The sequence below is a fragment of the Lithobates pipiens genome, unplaced genomic scaffold (assembly GCF_037356315.1).
Source record: "Lithobates pipiens isolate NorthernLeopardFrog02 unplaced genomic scaffold, aLitPip1_a1.2 Scaffold_16, whole genome shotgun sequence".
Taxonomy (NCBI): Eukaryota; Metazoa; Chordata; class Amphibia; order Anura; family Ranidae; genus Lithobates; species Lithobates pipiens.
Genome location: NW_027507748.1, coordinates 53,925,797 through 53,945,717, shown reverse-complemented (window position 1 = coordinate 53,945,717; position 19,921 = coordinate 53,925,797). Strand labels below are relative to the sequence as shown.

At 43.1% G+C, this 19,921-nt stretch overlaps 1 protein-coding gene across 2 annotated transcripts in view; it reads left to right on the top strand.

Moving 5' to 3' along the window:
* TTC3 (tetratricopeptide repeat domain 3) overlaps window positions 1-19,921 on the top strand; it is a 185,910-nt gene that overhangs the window by 118,731 nt on the left and 47,258 nt on the right. For both annotated transcript variants that reach the window (XM_077479912.1, XM_077479911.1), the window contains 6 exons: window positions 2,578-2,708; window positions 5,791-6,120; window positions 7,672-7,941; window positions 11,265-11,311; window positions 16,431-16,487; window positions 17,759-17,832. In XM_077479912.1, the coding sequence (XP_077336038.1) occupies window positions 2,578-2,708; window positions 5,791-6,120; window positions 7,672-7,941; window positions 11,265-11,311; window positions 16,431-16,487; window positions 17,759-17,832 (909 nt within the window). The remainder of the gene's footprint in view (window positions 1-2,577; window positions 2,709-5,790; window positions 6,121-7,671; window positions 7,942-11,264; window positions 11,312-16,430; window positions 16,488-17,758; window positions 17,833-19,921) is intronic.

The following is a 19,921-nucleotide window of genomic DNA, read 5'->3' as shown; positions in this document are numbered from 1 at the left end:
TAAACAAGGCAGAGTGCCATTCTGTCAGTACAGAAGGCATAGATCCTGTGTTCCTGCAAAGCAGGGGCATGGATCTATCCCTTCCCCTAGTAAAAGAAACTCCCATACAGCAAGTAAACACTGATTAGGCACACATTTAGGCCTTTGTTTGCCCCTGATGTTAACCCCTTCCCGGCCAGTGTCTTTAGTACAATTACTGCTAATTTTTTTGGCACTGATCACTCTTGGTGTCACTGGTCCCCAAATAGTGTCAATGTCCCCGATCTGTCCACTGCAATATCACAGTCCTGCTAGAAGTCACTGATGGCCGCCATTACTAGTTATACTAGTTATATATATTATTATATATACTATATATTATATATACTATTATATATATACACACACAGTGCCTACAAGTAGTATTCAACCCCCTGCAGGTTTACACATTCGGAATTAACTTGGCATTGTGACATTTGGACTGTAGATCAGCCTGGAAGTGTGAAATGCACTGCAGCAAAAAAGAATGTTATTTCTTTGTTAAATTTTTTTTTAAATAGTGAAAAGTTTATTCAGAGGGTCAATTATTATTCAACCCCTCAATTCAACAGAATTCTGTTTGGTTCCCCTAAAGTATTAAGAAGTAGTTCAGGCACAAAGAACAATGAGCTTCACATGTTTGGATTAATTATCTGTTTTTCCAGCCTTTTCTGACTATTTAAGACCCTCCCCAAACTTGTGAACAGCACTCATACATGGTCAACATGGGAAAGACAAAGGAGCATTCCAAGGCCATCAGAGACAAGATCGTGGAGGGTCACAAGGCTGGCAAGGGGTACAAAACCCTTTCCAAGGAGTTGGGCCTACCTGTCTCCACTGTTGGGAGCATCATCCGGAAGTGGAAGGCTTATGGAACTACTGTTAGCCTTCCACGGGCTGGACAGCCTTTGAAAGTTTCCTCCCGTGCCGAGGCCAGGCTTGTCCGAAGAGTCAAGGCTAACCCAAGGACAACAAGGAAGGAGCTCCGGGAAGATCTCATGGCAGTGGGGACATTGGTTTCAGTCAATACCATAAGTAACGTACTCCACCGCAATGGTCTCCGTTCCAGACGAGCCCGTAAGGTACCTTTACTTTCAAAGCGTCATGTCAAGGCTCGTCTACAGTTTGCTCATGATCACTTGGAGGACTCTGAGACAGACTGGTTCAAGGTTCTCTGGTCTGATGAGACCAAGATCGAGATCTTTGGTGCCAACCACACACGTGACGTTTGGAGACTGGATGGCACTGCATACGACCCAAAGAATACCATCCCTACAGTCAAGCATGGTGGTGGCAGCATCATGCTGTGGGGCTGCTTCTCAGCCAAGGGGCCTGGCCATCTGGTCCGCATCCATGGGAAGATGGATAGCACGGCCTACCTGGAGATTTTGGCCAAGAACCTCCGCTCCTCCATCAAGGACCTTAAGATGGGTCGTCATTTCATCTTCCAACAAGACAACGACCCAAAGCACACAGCCAAGAATACCAAGGCCTGGTTCAAAAGGGAAAAAATCAAGGTGTTGCAGTGGCCTAGTCAGTCTCCTGACCTTAACCCAATTGAAAACTTGTGGAAGGAGCTCAAGATTAAAGTCCACATGAGACACCCAAAGAACCTAGATAACTTGGAGAAGATCTGCATGGAGGAGTGGGCCAAGATAACTCCAGAGACCTGTGCCGGCCTGATCAGGTCTTATAAAGACGATTATTGGCTGTAATTGCAAACAAGGGTTATTCCACAAAATATTAAACCTAGGGGTTGAATAATAATTGACCCACACTTTTATGTTTAAAATTTATTAAAATTTAACTGAGCAACATAACTTTTTGGTTTGTAAGATTTATGCATCTGATAATAAATCCTGCTCTTGTTTAAAGTTTGAAGGCTCTAACTTATCTGCATCTTATCAAACCTGCTAAATCTGCAGGGGGTTGAATACTACTTGTAGTCACTGTATATACACCCCATAGTTTTGTAGACGCTATAACTTTTGCGCAAACCAATCAATATACGCTTATTGGGATAAAAAATGTAAAAGAACACATATTGGGCTAAATTGATTAAGAAAATTAGATTATTTACATTTTTTGGGGGGGGGGGGGGTTGTTATGTTTCATAGCAGAAAGTAAAAAATCATTTTGTTTTGTTTTTTCCAAAATTGGTCTTTTTTTGTTTATAGCGCAAAAAATAAATGCAGTGATGATTAAATACCACCTTAAAGAAGGCTCTATTTGTGGGGAAAAAAGGACATTAATTTTATTTGGGTACAGCGTCACTCAACTGTGCAATTGTCAGTTAAAGTAACGCAGTGAAAGGGGGGTAAACCTGCCGGTGGCTAGATGGCTGATGTTATCTTGTTTCTCTGAAAAGTTTGTAACTATTGTAGGTTCAGTTTATTTTTTCTTTATTATGAATATATATCTCTTTTATATATATTTCCTAAACAGCTGCGTACCTGTCAGTTATGGCTTTACTTCTGCCCTTGCCAAATGCTCACATGATCATTGTCATCCAGATCAATCCATTCTTTTATCTTTTTTTTTATTCTTTCTTGTTTCAAGTGCCAAAAAACATAAAGCTAAGCATGAAAATAAAGCAGAGAGGAAGAAGATATTAGAGGAAGAACACGTAGATCAGCCACATAGTGGTAATAGAGAGAAACGTCAAGAGAAGATTCTTCCTGATGCAGTTGGTTAGTGTCAATGCTGTGATTTTTTTTTTTTTATGTTATATTATAAAAGCAGTGCAGATTTGTGATCTAGAGAGATGTGTGGTGGCTGACGTCCCATATGTTAGCTTTATCTACTTCTATTAAATAAGTGTTGGGGGTAAAAGCAAATACTAAAGTTACTGTGATAAATTACTCCTGTGAAGCGAATATATTTAAAATCAAGTCTCCTGGCTGAACAATCTGGTGTCACTAATCAAAAAAGACTGAGGACTGGGAATGTAACTGGCTTACATTAACATGCAGATATATTTTTCCATATTGCTTTTTACCTGCTAGGGAACTAAACTTTAAAGTAGAACTAATAGGCAAAACCTTAATTATTTTGGACAACACAAGGGAGGTTTTTAAACCCTGTCAAATCTTTTTGTCGACTTCTGGGTCCAATTTCAGAGATTGCCCTTCACTTCAGCCAAACAGGAATTGACAAAAAATCCCTGCAAATTAACCACTTTAAGGCCCCGGTCACGCCTGAGCGTAGCGTTTTCATGCAGAAAATCGCACAAATTTTCAGCGTTTACCGTGCTTTTGCAGCGTTTTTACGGCGTTTTGCTGCGATTTTGTGCAGGGCAAAAGGTCACCAGTGTAAAAAGAAAAAAACGCCCAAATCTGCCCCATTCAAGCGACAAAAAAGGGGCCAGAACTTTTTTGAGCTTCAGGCATTCGGCTTCAGGCGACGGAGTGGAGATGTGAACCATCTTTATTGAGAATAATAGATTTTTCCCCTCCAGCGTTTTGTAGCTTCAAGCTACAAAACGCTCAGGTGTGAATGGGGCCTTAGACCAGTAAAAAGCTGTATTTTTTTTGCTACAAAATTACTTAGAACCCATAAACATTTTATTTATATGTGTGTGTGTGTGTGTGTGTGTGTGTATATATATGTGTATATATATATATATATATATATATATATATATATATATATATATATATATATATATATATATATATATATATATATATATATATATATATATAATTATACACATGCATACAACCCTATCACTGGAGATTACTAGGTAAAGTTGTAATACAACACTTCAGAACTTGCTAGAAAATTACTTGGAACCCCCAAACATTATATATATTTCCAGTCACTCTAGAGAATAAAATGGTGTTCATTGCAATACTTTGTCACACCGTATTTGCGCAGCGGTCTCATAAACTTATTTTTTGGGGAAAAAATACTTTTTTAATTTAAATAGGAAAACCGTAAAGTTAGCCAAATTTTTTTCTTTAATGTGAAAGATAATGTTACACCGAGTAAATTGATACCCAACATGTCATGCTTCAAAATTGTTCCCACTCATGGAATTGGGACAAACTTTGAAACTTTAAAAATCTCCATAGGCGACGTTTAAAAGTTCTACAGGTTAAAAGTTTTGAGCTACAGATAAGATTTTTTGCTAGAATTATTTCTCTTGTTCTAACGATTGCGGTGATGCCTCACGTGTGGTTTGAACATCGTTTACATATGTGTGGCGTGACTTACATATGCGTTTTGCTTCTGCGCGTGAGTATGGAGGGACGAGGCGCATAACTACTTAAGGACTAGCCTTGTTTTGTAATTTAGGTGTTTACATGTTTAAAACACCCTAGAGAATAAAATGGCGGTCATTACAATACTTTTTTTCACACCGTATTTGCACAGCGGTCTTACAAGAGCACTTTTTTTGGAAAAAATTCACCTTTTTGAATAAAAAAAATAAGACAACAGTAAAGTTAGTCCAATTTCTTTTTATATTGTGAAAGATAATGTTACGCCGAGTAAATTGATACCCAAAATGTCATGGTTCAAAATTGCACCCGCTCGTGGAATGGCGTCAAACTTTTACCCTCAAAAATCTCCATAGGCAAAGATTTAAAAATCCTACAGGTTGCATGTTTTGTGTTAGAGAAGGTCTAGGGCTATAATTAATGCTCTAGCTCTACCGATCGTGACATTACCTCACGTGTGGTTTGACCACCATTTTCATATGCGCGCGCTACTCACGTATGCGTTTGCTTCTGCATCCGAGCCCATCAGACGGGGCACGTTCAAAAATTTATTTTTCTTATTTTACTTAATTTTCTTTTTTTGTCACAATTATTTTTTTTAAAAAATTGGGTCACTTTTATTCCTATTACAAGGAATGTAGAAATCCCTTGTAATAGAAAAAAGTCCTCAGATCTCATATTTGGACTAAAATGCAAAAAAAAAAGTAATTTGAAAAAATGACAACAGAAAAATGTGCCTTTAAGACGTATGGATGGGAAGTGACATTTTGGCTGAACTGTAAACATTAGTCTGGCATTTTCACTTTCCCTACAAACGGCCCACAGTGGATATACGTCCGTATTTTGACATTAAGTGCTCATGCACATGGACGTTTTAAAAAACTGGCTGCAAAGCTAGCTCCGAAGCCTGGAAAAATCAGCGTTAAAAACGCGATTTTTACCACGTTTTGCATTGGCGTTTTTGCGCGTTAGCGTTAAGTAGCGTTTTTTAAAGAAGCACATCTCTTGGCTATAGCACTCAGAAAACAAAGAAAATATGTTACGCGTTATGCACGTTTTTCCGCTTTTCGCGTTTTTACAGCTCTAGCTCCGCGCCACGGAACGCACTGGTCCTGGGTTTTTTTTACAGCTTAAAAACGCCTATGCCATTTGCAGCTCAAAAACGCCTAGGTGGGCATGAAGCCATAGACTAACATGGACAGGCGTTTTTAAGCTGAAAAAAACGCTCAAAAAAGCGGCTGTAAAAACGTGTGCATGAGGCCTTAATGGCAGCAGAAAGCAGTCTCCACGGCGGATTCGTCGCAATATCACTTTAAAAGTTAAAAGTATTGTGGGCCATCCGGAAATGTGCCCGCCCATAAAAGGACAGGAAGTCAGAGGAAATCTCCCCTATTGGTACACAGACTACAAAACTTGGCAGAGGTTTTACCTCTTCACCACTGTATCCAAAATTAAAATCAAAGATGTGATGGGTTGAAGTTGAAATCACAAGAGAGGAGCTCTTTTCACTTTGTCTTAATACAACTATGTTTTGTTTTTATCTTCCCAGTGAGTAATGGCTTCCATATACCACGGGATCCTTTGTTGTCGCAAGTAATCCAGAAACAACAGCTGATAATTAGGGGATGCCCATTATCCTTTCCTAAATTTTGGGACTCTGTAGCTGAATGGAGAATTATTAGTGTACAAGAACTGAGTGATTTTGACAAGAATACCAGCCTACTGCCTCAGTCCAATAGCAAGATGAAAAATCTTCTCGATCATCTCTACAAGCTGAATGACAGAGTCAAAACCAGAGTGCTTCTGTATCTGTTAAAAGTTCACCATGAGCATATATCTAGTGATCTGCACAAGTGGATTTTGATAGTAGATGAAAAAGGTAAGCAAGTAAATATCTAATCTAACTCCCCTCCATTTTCCTTCCTGTGTGTACAGTAGGGGGTAAGTTTGCCATAATGTGCACCTATGCTGTGAATACTTGCATGTTATGGTAAGAGCGTACCCCCCCCCCCCCCCACCAGCAAAGCTTTAAACCAGGGGTCTCAAACTGGCGGCCCTCCAGCTGTTGCAGAACTGCAAGTCCCATAATGCCTCTGCCTATGGGAGTCATGCTTGTAACTGTGAGCCTTGTAATGCCTCATGGGAATTGTAGTTCTAGAACAGCTGGAGAACCACCAGTTTGAGACCCCTACATGAATTTAAACAATATTAATGCTTCTCTTTTTCTAAAATAAAAAACATGTTATACTTGCCTGCTCTCTGTAATGGTTTTGCACAGAGCAGACTGGATCCTTCTCTATCTGGTCCCACACTAGGGCTCCTGGCCCCTCCCTCCTGCTAGGTGCCCCCACAGCAGCTTGTTGTGAGGACACCCAAGCAGGTGTCCTCCCAAGCCGAGACTCTGTGTGTCCATTCTTAAACGGAGCCATGGCTCGGCCCCACCCTATCCGTCTCCTGATTGGCTCACTGGTTGTGATTGACAGCAGATGGAGCCAATGGCTTCTGCTTCTACCAAAAGCCAATCAGAAGCGTGGGTCAAGGCTCTCGTGGACATCGCTGGATCAAAAGGTTGCTCGGGTAAGTATTAGGGGGTGCTGCTGCACACAGAGTGTTTCTTACCTTCATCCATAGAAGGCATGAAGGTAAAAAACCTTTTGCCTTTACAACCACTTTTAGTTCTACTTAACATCTATTCGCTGACACAATTCCTGATTGAATGGATGACAACATCCTGTACTGTAAGAAAAGGATTTTACAGGCAAGACAAAAAATCCCTATTACACCAGCTTTCTGTGTTCCCCTTCACAGGACTGGGGGTGGGGGCTGACATTGCACGGTGTTGTCTGGCTTAAATGGGGAGATTTCCACCAGGAAAACTGAGATTACCTTGTCAGTATGCTGATGCTCTGTCATGTTCCAGTAAGTAGGCTGGCGGTTTTGGCATTGCTAGAATAATATCTGCAGTGAAGAAAAGTGAGACCCTAAAAAACCTGTATCGTGTGCCGCTCAGGCTCTCTGAAGGGGGTACTAGTCCTTACTGTCCACTGCTTAGAGCTCTGGTCAGGAGGGAGTCTGTCCCGGGTCCTAAGATCGCTCAGTGTGTAGGAGAGTATCCCTGTGACTGCACATTCGTATCGTCCTAGAGTACAATGATGAGTGGCAACTTCAACCTCATTGCCGCTCATCATTGTAGTCTGGGATGATACAGATGTGCGGTCACAGGGATACTTTCTTTCACACCGAAGAAAAGTGAGAGCCCCTTGCTGGTTGGAATCCCTCAATCACAAAACTGATTGAACGGTTTTACAAGTACTTTCACAGGTTTCCATTTCTGTCTACTTCATACTTATCTGTTTGGCTTGAGCTCAGCTGCTTTGTAAGGTTTTGTGCATTTTTCATTCCTCGATTCTCTTATTTTTTTTTTCTCAAGGTCTGCAGGCTGCAGAAGAATTCAGAGTTCGCAATGAAGAACATTTGAAAAGTATTAAGCTCCAGGATGTCATTAACTTATGGAATGTATCCTATGGGAAGAACATAAACTATGAATTAACAGACTCCTTATCCAACAGCCTGTATGACGCCCTGTTTAATATGAGCATACAGGACTTCCGGTGCTTTGTGTGGTTTCTTGCGGAGAATCGGAACATTGAATCTGTATCCACTTTAGGAAAAGAATTAGATAAATATTTCCAAGAAATGGGTAAGCTGTTGAATATACTTTGGTACTGGGTGACTTATGTAATGTGTCACTTCTAGACCAGCGCAGTATCCCAAATGTTTTTAATACTTGAGTGTTTAAAAAAACCTGAGAGTTTAAAACTGACATGGCTGAAATTTCCTTTTCCGTATTCTGAAAAGTTTCTAATATCTGTAAATGGTATTTCAGCACAATTGAAATCGATGTGTAGCCAGACTAAGGTTGTGTTAACAGCCTCTGTTTGGATAGTCTTGTTTCCACTTATCTGTTACAGCAGTTGTGACAGGTGTCTAAATATGACTGTGCAAGTGGAATTTTTTTTTAGGGGGGGGCGTGGCAAACAGTCTATATATACTACTCAAACACTCACCTTTTGATATATAACATAATGTTATATTCTAATACTGTTTCTTGCAGCCAAAATTGAAACCAAACCCTGCAATACAATGCTGGTCTGCTCGAGAAATCACAACACACTCTTACCAGATCAATGACCATTAGCTTAATGTCCCAACCATAAAGTCCAGTCTGGGAGAGGTGTGGCATGTCAGCTTGTGAGTCTGCCCAGGGCTTTGTATGACATTATAAGGAAGGAAGGAAGTAACAAACAAAGGAATAATGATTAAGGAGGGGGCTGAAAAGTCCTCCTCTGCTCGGTCGCACTTACCCCATGGCGGCGGTCTCCCGTTACCCTGCTCTCTGCAGCAGCTTTCGTTTCCTCCCTCAGCGGCCGATTGGGAGTCTCCCCTTTCCCGCAAATCAGAAAGCGGGTCTCATACCCACTTCTGATTGATCGGATTAAGGATCGGTGTTACAACAACAAATATTTATTTATGTTGGAACACCTGGGTGGGTTCATGGCGCAATGCTCTGTGCCACGAGCCACCCTATTTTGAAGCCTATTAGAGCCTATGGCTCTAATCAGGTGCTTCAAAAAACACCCCTGCTGCTGTAATTCAGGCACCTGGCGTCTTGAAAGAGGTTGAGATGCCTGAATAGGGGGTGGCAGCGGCCATGGATAGATTCATGAGGCAAAAAGGAAGTTCTGGACAGCCACACTCTGGAATATAGCCTTTATTGTAAAAGTCCCAAAAATACAAGTCGCAACAGAAAATGGGGTGGGGATCTATGACTAAGCACTGTTGAGCGTGAAACGCGTCAGATAGTTTGTCACTTTTTTTGGACTTTTTTGTAAAACGCTATTTTCCGGAGTGCGGCTGTCCAGAACTTCCTTTTTGCCTCATTTTGTTACATGCTTAGCCTGCACCTGGTGCTCCAGTTCTGAGGAAAGTCTTGTATCCACATATCCACCTGGAGCAGTGATCCCCTTCCCTTTCTCTGTTGTTCCTGGACTATGGATAGATTCATGCATAGCATGAATCTTTCCATTACTCGTAGAGGGGACGGCACCCGGGCCCCCTAATAGATGGACCATCACTGGACTGTGCAATCCAGTAGGCTTCAGAGATATAGCCAGAGCATTTAGACCTAGTCAAACATACACCCTCCCCTTTTCTGCAATACAGGTCTGTGTGATAACACTTGTGATGAGGGTGCGTCTGTTGCTCAGCTCTGCCAACACAGGGTACTGCAGCTTTTTTTGATGGGGGGGGGGGGGGGGAGGGCATTTTTAGCCATTTCTAAGTAAGGCTTGGTCACAAATCATAACATATATGACTCTAAAGAGATAAAAAGCTCTACCATTTCAACCTGTGCTTAAGCGTATTTCTTTATCTTGCATCACGGGACACAGGGCAGCTTTAGTAATTACTATCTGGGTGTTCCAGTTTCCATTCACCTATAGGTGCCATATAACCCAAAGGACAGGAAGTCCCCCCTCTATATAACCCCTCCTATACAGGAAGTACTTCAGTTTTTTTCACCAGTCTGCAAGGTGGTGGTCACTGATGTGATACATGTGCTCTTGGATGTCTGAACGGTTCTATTAAGAATCATGGACTTCAATCGGATCCATTCGAAAAAGCTGTCAGCCAAAATGGAAAGTACCCAAGCCTCATTGGACGGAGAGAAGATTCCTCGATTTGCCTGTAATGCAGCCTTATGGTGCTGGACTCTGCATAATGGAACCCTGTGCAGTGTTTGTTCTGACCAAGGTGCTTTCCTGCAGGGTGCCATACAGGTCCAGGGGAGTGGAGTCCATATTAAGGGGGGACCCAGTCGTGATGGGTGAAGATTGGACTCCTGTTATGTTCAGAGTCCTGCAGCAGTCTGCAGGTAAGTCTGCATTTGTGGAAGGGCAGCCATGCCATGTGGCAACAGGTTCAGTAGGCCTCTGGAGACATAGAAGCAGCCCATGTATACTCACAAAGTGTGAGTACTTACTATGGGATAACTGTGTGACAGATGCATAAATATAACATCATAAGGTGATGTTGCGTCCTCATATCCATTTTTATTTCCTAAAGTTACTAAAGTTTTTTTCTCTTGAATCAGGACAGTGTCTTGCCTTTTATTTTTCTCCTAATCCACAGTCTGCAGGAGAAAGATCGCTACATACTCTAGACGTAGTTCAGATGCTCAGGGTTTACTTGAGTTGTCGGCACCAGTCGGGAATCCTGGTTTGTGCTGCCAGAAGAGCCCAGGAAGGGCAGGTGGCATCCAGGTTGAATATTTAGCAGTGGATCTCCCAGTTTAGCAATGATGCCTATGGTTTAAATGGCAAAAACTTTTTTTTTTTTCTAGGGAGAGATTCTCTACCAGGTGTGGGAGTATCTTGGGCCATCCATCATTGGGTGTCAGTGGCCCAGGTGTACAAGACAACTATTTGTGTCTTTTGTTTATACATCTATAGGGTTTTACCAGGTCGATGTAAATCACGTAGAATATAATGCCTTTGGCCTCAGCATATTACAAATAGTAGAGTAGGTCCTCCCTTTGGCAGTTTCTATGATGGTGTCTCCCTCCCCTCAGGGGCATTGCTTTGGGACATCCCAGATAGTAATTACTATAGCTGCTCTGTGTCCCGTGATGTACTATAAAAAAAATAGGATTTTACCTACAGCTTACCTGTAAATCCTTTTCTTGGAGTACATCACAGGACACAGAAGCATCTCCCCTCTTCTACTTCCTGTGTAGGAGGGGTTATTTAGACAGGGGACTTCCTGTCTTTTGGGTGTGCCAGTGTCTATTCACCTATAGGTGGCATATAACCCAGATAGTAATTACTATAGCTGCTCTGTGTCCCCTGACGTACTCCAGGAAAAGGATTTTACAGGTAAGCTGTAGGAAAAATCCTATTTTTGGGGTATCTAACTGCATTTCTTTCAGTTACCAGCATGTTCATTTTTTCTTCTGTTTCACTACAGATGTACCCAGTGGTAAATTTCCAGCATATTCTCTTGAAGAGTTAAGTGTAAGTTATCAACAAAGTATTAGTTATTGAAATTGAGTGCAATTATTTCCACTGTATCTGAACTTTCTTGCAAGTTCACTGCAGTTTGTCTAATCATCTCTGAGATTAAACTGAAAAAAATGTGACTTCTATTTTTTCTTTGATTTAAAGCTGAACTCCAGGCAAGCAGCTTTTGGCCTTTTTCACACTGCTGCCTAAAAATGCAGTGTTTTTAGGCATACACGCTTTTTATTTCTTTTTTTTCTTCCTGATCTCAATGCAGACCATTTTTTTTTTCTATACACCTGTACACACAGGCGTGTAAACATGCGCTGCTTATAGATCAGTAAAAAAAAGAAAGTATAGAAAAATGCATTGACAGTCAGTATTTTTTTGCACATACATGACAATCCCTTCATTACAATAAAGCTAGACGAATTTTTACACGTGTGTTTGTATCTATGCGCAACTACATGCAAGTGCTGTACAGCCCATCCTTTTTTTTTTTTTTTTTTTTTTTTTTTTTCTGCCACAGATGTCTGATGTTCATACATCAGTATAGTTTAGTTACCCTAATAATCAGAGAATAGATGCATCCATCCAAAGGGATGGTATTTTTGTCCATCCAGTTCTGAGATGTACAGCTGTGCCTTAAGCACAGCACAGCCTGGCAGGGCAGTAGACCTATTTTTTTATTTTTTTTCAGCTGAAGTGCAACCCAAAAAACGAAATGCTATATATTGCAGCTTGCTAGTCCTTGGCTCTAGTGGCTGCTTTAGTCGTGTTTTTTTTTTCAGGCTAATAACATTTTCAGCATATACAGATACCTGTTGATTTTGCCAGAAATGCGTTGTCCATGTTAGGCTTCATGCACACGAGACGCAGATGCAAACGCTGCTGGACACATGTTGAAACCGGCGTTTAGAAACGCGCGTTTTGCCGCGATTTTTACCGCGATTTAGCGGCGTTTTACCGCGTTTGCGTCTAGAAGCGTTTAGTTAAGCTAACATTATAGACCCTCCCCAGCTCAAAAATTAACTATTTCAGCAATTTTGTGAGACCAGAGTGAGTAGCAGCAGCTGTGAGAGCTGCAGTGTACTTGTATTTAGCGTGTCACTTGCCACGGCACCTGCCACAAGTTGTGGATTGTCCAACTGCCACGTCACCTGCCACAAGTTGTGGATTGTCCACTTGCCACGTGACTTGCCACATCACCTGCCACGTCACTTGCCACGTCACCTGCCACAAGTTTTGGATTGTCCACTTGCCACGTGACTTGCCACATCACCTGCCACGTGACTTGCCACATCACCTGCCACGTCACTTGCCATGTCATCTGCCACAAGTTGTGGATTGTCCAACTGCCACGTCACCTGCCACAAGTTGTGGATTGTCCACTTGCCACGTGACTTGCCACATCACCTGCCACGTCACTTGCCACGTCACCTGCCACAAGTTTTGGATTGTCCACTTGCCACGTCACTTGCCACAAGTTGGGGATTGTCCACTTGCCACGTCACTTGCCACAAGTTGGGGATTGTCCACTTGCCACATAACCTGCCACGTCACCTGTCACAAGTTGGGGATTGTCCACTTGCCACATCACTTGCCACAAGCTGTGGATTGTCCACTTGCCACGTCACTTGCCACGTCACCTGCCACGTCACTTGCCACGTCACCTGCCACGTCACTTGCCACGTCACCTGCCACAAGTTTTGGATTGTCCACTTGCCACATCACTTGCCACGTCAGCTGCCACGTCACTTGCCACAAGATGTGGATTGTCCACTTGTCACATCACCTGCCACATCACTTGCCACATCACCTGCCACAAGTTGTGGATTGTCCACTTGCCACGTCACTTGCCACATCACCTGCCACGTCACATGCCACGAGATGTGGATTGTCCACTTGCCACGTCACTTGCCACGTCACCTGCCACGTCACTTGCCACGTCACTTGCCACGAGATGTGGATTGTCCACTTGCCACGTCACTTGCCACGTCACCTGCCACGTCACTTGCCACGTTACCTGCCACAAGTTTTGGATTGTCCACTTGCCACGTCACTTGCCACGTCAGCTGCCACGTCACTTGCCACAAGATGTGGATTGTCCACTTGTCACATCACCTGCCACATCACTTGCCACATCACCTGCCACGTCACCTGCCACAAGTTGTGGATTGTCCACTTGCCACGTCACTTGCCACATCACCTGCCACGTCACTTGCCACGAGATGTGGATTGTCCACTTGCCACATCACTTGCCACGTCACCTGCCACGTCACCTGCCACGTCACTTGCCACGTCACCTGCCACAAGTTTTGGATTGTCCACTTGCCACGTCACTTGCCACGTCAGCTGCCACGTCACTTGCCACAAGATGTGGATTGTCCACTTGTCACATCACCTGCCACATCACTTGCCACATCACCTGCCACGTCACCTGCCACAAGTTGTGGATTGTCCACTTGCCACGTCACTTGCCACATCACCTGCCACGTCACTTGCCACGAGATGTGGATTGTCCACTTGCCACGTCACTTGCCACGTCACTTGCCACGTCACCTGCCACGTCACTTGCCACGTCACCTGCCGCAAGTTTTGGATTGTCCACTTGCCACGTCACTTGCCACGTCACTTGCCACGTCAGCTGCCACGTCACTTGCCACAAGATGTGGATTGTCCACTTGTCACATCACCTGCCACATCACTTGCCACATCACCTGCCACGTCACCTGCCACAAGTTGTGGATTGTCCACTTGCCACATCACCTGCCACGTCACTTGCCACGAGATGTGGATTGTCCACTTGCCACGTCACCTGCCACATCACCTGCCACAAGTTGTGGATTGTCCACTTGCCACGTCACCTGACACAAGTTGTGGATTGTCCACTCGCCACGTCACTTGCCACATCCCCTGCCACAAGTGGATTGTCCACTTGCCACGTCACTTGCCACGTCCCCTGCCACAAGTGGATTGTCCACTTGCCACGTCACCTGCCACGTCACCTGCCACAAGTTATGGATTGTCCACTTGCCACGTCACATGCCAGTCACCTGCCACAAGTTGTTTATTTTCCACTTGCCACGTCACCTGCCAGGTCACTTGCCGCGTCACCTGCCAGGTCAATTGCCGCGTCACCTGCCAGGTCACTTGCCACGTCACCTGCCACAAGTTGTGGATTGTCCACTTTCCACGTCACTTGCCACTTCACCTGCCACGTCACTTGCCACAAGTTGTGGATTGTCCACTTGCCACATCACTTGCCACCTGCCATGTCACTTGCCACAAGTTGTGGATTGTCCACTTGCCACGTCACTTGCCACAAGTTGTGGATTGTCCACTTGCAATTGCAATTGTTTAAAATATTTTTCAAATGGTTTTTCATCATTTGCAATCATTTTTGAGATTTTTAATGTAAAAAAAAGGTCACCTTTAAAAACGCATATAAACGCAAACGCGGCTAAACGCGGTAGCGGCGTTTTACCGCGTTTTGCCGCGTTTTGCGTCTGAAACGTGGAAATTTTTGCTTCTGAACGCATTTTTTTGCTTCTGGAAAAAGGAGATTAAACGCAACTGCATAAAAACGGAAAAAAACGAGACTGTGTGCATGGACACATAGGATAACATTGAATGAGTTCAGGGGCAGTTGAAAAAACTGTCCAACTGCATCTGAACGCGCGTTTAACTGCGTCTCGTGTGCATGAGGCCTTAGTTACTAGGGGAGTGACCATCGTGTAATGGAGATGGTGAAAGGAAGACATGCTTGGAAGGCCAGCATGTGTGACAACCATAGGGCATAGATACAGTGTAGAATAAAATTGTAGCCACAAAGACAGGAGATGTGTTTGCAGGATTACCAGGTAAAAAAGATAGGACAAGCCAGCTCATCTATAGACTGATAAGTTACAATATATACATTTTTGCCTTTGGGTTTAGATATGATTTAAATACCGTATTTGCCGGCGTATAAGACGACCCCATATTTTTCAAGTGAAAACATAGGTTTTGGACAATACTCGCGGTATAAGACTACCCCCCTTCTGAGGCAACACCATTTAAAAAAAACATTAGAACCATTAAAAAACACAAAGCAAGAATGCCAACTACTCATCCGCCATGCTGTGATATGTCATAAAGTAAATCAAACAATAATAACACAAACAGAGATCTATTGAATGCCACAACTCTGGAAAGTAGAATTTTTCACTAATCAAACCTATACCACTTTTGGGTTACATTCTATGGGAATTGTCCACCAAAATGCATTTAATAACCCCCCTGTCATATGTCCCAGATTTACCTGTCCCTCTTGGGTGCCTGGGACCTCAAAGGCAAATAGCAGGATGTATAGTAGTAGATCAGTGAATGGATTTACCCAGGGAAGTATGGTGAGGCAGAGGCTGTAGCATCATCAGCCCTTGCCTCTCTCTCTTTTTCTCTCAAAGCCAATCCAAGCAGGCTACTCTATGTAGCCTGCTCGGATTGGCAGAAGTTGTTACTCCAATCCAAGCAGGCTCTGTATTCATTAATAGAATACATCGCTCGCCGGGATTGGCTCAACGGCGTATACTGTTTGTAGCTGAAGCCACATACAGTATTATCAGACATTTGGGGGCTGACATCCATCGGGCAGAATTGTATACCTGTATACCCGGCGTATAAGACGACCCCCGATTTTTGGGCATTTTTTTTTAAGTGTAAAAGGTAGTCTTATATGCCAGAAAATATAGTAGTTTCTAAACCCAAAAATTGAATTGGCCACCTCCCATCCAGTGATGTACCCGTATGTCGCTGCACTTTCGGTGGTTGTACCGAGATGATGCCTGCAGGTATCATTTTTTAGAGCCGGCAATTGGCTCTCTTGTAGTAGTAATCGGTTAACTAGCTGCTCTAATAAAAATTTTATGAATGTAGTGTTTGTGGTCAGGGTGTGTGTGTCCTTGGTATATCTTTCTGTATTGCACATCGTCCCCAGGAAACCTTCATAGCCCATTACTTAGTCCCAAGCTCCTTGGGCTTTTGTATGGTTGTCCTACGGCTACTGATAAACCAGAAAATAAGGTCTCCCTGGTATGAACTGGTTATATGCAACCCTAATTCCACTTTCTGTTTGCTTCTCTCTTGCTTGCAGAATAAAGTTCTGAAGATTAAACCTAAACATCGGAAAAAAAAACAGAATCAGCCAAAGGTAGGTTAGGTGCCTTTTACAGAAAAGTGCGTATTAATAGGAACCTTTTATAAGAGAAATACGCATGCGGTCATTTCTTGCCTTTGCTTCTAGATTTTGAATTGCTTGGCTGTCATAATGATACTTTGGTTTTACTACTTTGATTTCTACCAAGATCTAAAATGTAGAGGAATTCTGATTTTTCTCTGACTTTTTTTCTTTTGTGCTGGTTTTTTCTTTGTGATTTTTATTTATTTTGAAGACCGGCAACCTGATTTTTTTTTTTTTTTTTTTTTAGGAAGCCCTCCTTTTTTTTTTTCATGACAGATGTACTTTTAAATCAAAATCCAAAGATATGCACTTCCCTCAAGCAAATGGTAATAGGCTGGCCACAGCAGGTGCTCGGCCCAGCTCACCATGATCAATAGCGCATACATGAAAAGAAAAGGATGGCCTCATACCACAGTGAGATAAATGCCTTTCAAATGTCTTTAACCAAAAGTTACCCCTAGTGGTGGACTTTTTAGGCACCTACACTGAGTATCAAGTATGTAGTGTACAAAAAAATGTCAAATGTTTTTGTCACCGGGCCAGACAAATATCACAAGAGTATTGTTGACGCGTTTCACATGAGTTATTTGTGCTTGTTGACAACACAGATATGGTTTCAACTTGAGTTTAAGCCATATCTGTGTCGTGAACAAGCACGAATGGCTTGTGTGAAACGCGTTGTCAATGTTCCTCTGATTCTTGTCTGGCACGGTGAAAAAGACATTTGAACGGTATTCATCTCGCTGTGTTATACAGCCATCCTCTTTTTGTAAATGTATTTTTAAATCAAACCTGCGCTTTACCCGCGTATGGAAAAGTAACGCATTCACTTTGAAGTGAAGGAGCACATACTTTTCCTGCATTTCCCTACCAACCTGTCCTGTAAGCAAGAGAAGGCTCCTATGTAAGCTCCGTCACTTGTATTGGAGCGAACACAGGACTAAAGAATCTCCACCCCATGTGTCCATGTTTAGCCAGTCAGAAGGCGCCAGCAATGTCACATAAGGGATGCAAGTCAAATGCTGCTCTACACTCGGAAGTACTGGGTGTATTTCTTTGCTCTTAGAGGCAGAACAGAGCGGTGAGGAAATTAAGGAAAGTTGAGCATGTGCTGCTAGGAAGGAGGGGTCTGGATGGGCAATAAACAGGTTTGCATAAAGGACATATTGTGGGGGGGTTTCGTTGTGTTTTTTTGTGTTTTTTTATGTTGGCAAATAACTTTTGTCTTTTTTGTTTTTCAGCCTATATATAAACTGTCCGGTGCTGTCAGTACTAGATCTCAGGAGGATGATATTTTTTCAGAAGAAAATACGTTGTGAGTTTTGATTTTGTGTTAATAGCGCCTAATTTATATCTGTAGTCCATTTCTTTTATTTTTTTATTATTCCTGTTCTGTAGACACAGGCATACATTTTTTGCATTCTATGCCTAAAGATAAAAAACCTTCTGTTTGCAGCAGCCCCCCTAATACTTATCTGAGCCCCACCTTGATCCAGTTATGTTGCACAAGAGGCTTGGCTGTCCGGAACTCTCCCCCCTCATTGGCTTAGACAGCAGCGGGCGCCATTGGCTCCCACTGCTATTAATCAAAGTCAGTGAGCCAATGAGAGAGAGGGGGTGGGGGCCAAGCTGTAGATCCATGTCGGAAAGGACACACAAAGCAGCAGCTTGGCTTGGGTGCCCCCATAGCAAGCTGCTTGCTGTGGGGGGGGGAGGGGAGGGAATCGGCAGGAGGGAGGGGCCAGGAGCATCTGCGAGGGACCCAAAAAAAGGATTATCCAGGCTTCTCTGAGCAACACCACTACACAGCGCAGGTAAGTATAACAATTAAAAGACTTTAATATCACTTTAAGCCCCATACACACGGCAAAAATATTAAATGGTATTGGCCGGTTCAATAGAAACTGGCTGACGTTTGGCCCATGTGTACAGCAGCTGGTCCAGCTTCTGTCGAAGGGGCATGGCCAAAAAGGGTCTTCCAGTTGGCATCCCATCAGTGCTCTTAGCAAAAGGGCTAGGATTGATTGTGGGGGGGGGTCCACTTGTCAGAACACAATAGCTCAGCGGGGAAATCGTTGTACTAACATCTAATTGTTAGTACATGATTTCCTTCCGAGCTCTTTGCTTTTTTTATTTTTTTATTTTTTTTCATTCAGCCTGCTGGCTTAAACGAAAAAAAAATCTGATAGTTTGTACAAGGCTTTAAACTTGGGTATACATGTACAATTTTTTGACTTTAGTTCAATCAGTAGGTTGAACAAAAAGGAAAAAACTGACAGATCCATGCATCCACACAAGCGATGTTGATTTATTTATCTGTTCTATTGTATTCTGACAGGGGGGACTCATTAGACCGGCTTCAGTTGAACAAACAGCGGTACACACATACCTAAATTTGTCCGGTTTTCAGTACAAGTGTACCACCATTTATACATTGATCAAATCTTAGTACACAAGTGTCCCACAATCTGCCTCCCCAGCAGATGGATAAATTCACAATTCCCCCTGGTGGTTTAAAGTGGTTGTAAACCCTTACAAACCACTTTGACCTACAGGTAAGCCTAGATTAAGGCTTACCTGTAGGTCCAAGATATTTACAGAAAGACAGCCACCGCTGTCTATGGCGCATGCGCCGTAGACAGCAGTGCACTGGGCAGGCCACAGATCGCGGCAATATGCCGCGAGTGTCGGCTCCCGTGTGCATGCGCGGGAGTGATGTCATCGCTGCTCCAGCGAATCACAGTTTCGGAGCAGCGGCAGACATAAAGATGGTGGACCGCTTCGGGGGCTTCATTCTCAGGTAAGTTATTCATAATGAGCTAGTAAGCTATGCCTACTAGCTCATTATGCCTTTGCCTTGCAGGTTGCCTTTTTTTTTTTTTTTCCCATGGGTTTACAACCACTTTAAGGGGATAAAGGGGACTTTAGACAGTTGTTACCATAGCAGATTTTCCCTTTTTGTAAATTTTCCTATCCCAGTTTTGTATACCACTGTAAAATTTTGGGTGTCCCCCCTTTTTTCTGTCCTAGTGATGGTGGTCATCAGGACCGAGGGTGAATCTCTTGCCTTCTTTTATCTAAAACTTAAAATGATACTAAAGTCTTGATTTTTTTTTTTATTTTTTTTTTTTAAATAACAAACATGTTCTACTTGCCTGCTCTGTGTAATGATTTTGCACAGACCAACCCAGATCCTCCTCTTCTCGGGTCCCCCGTCAGCGCCTCTGGCCCCTCCCTCCTGCCCTTACAGCAAGCAGCTTGCTTTGGGGGGGAAGCCGAGCCGCTGCTCTGTGTGTCTATTCAGACACAGCTGTGGTGTCTCTCTCTCTCTCTCTCTCTCTCTCTCTCTCTCTCTCTCTCTCTCTCTCTCGGCTCACTGACTTGACTTTGACAGCAGCGGGAGA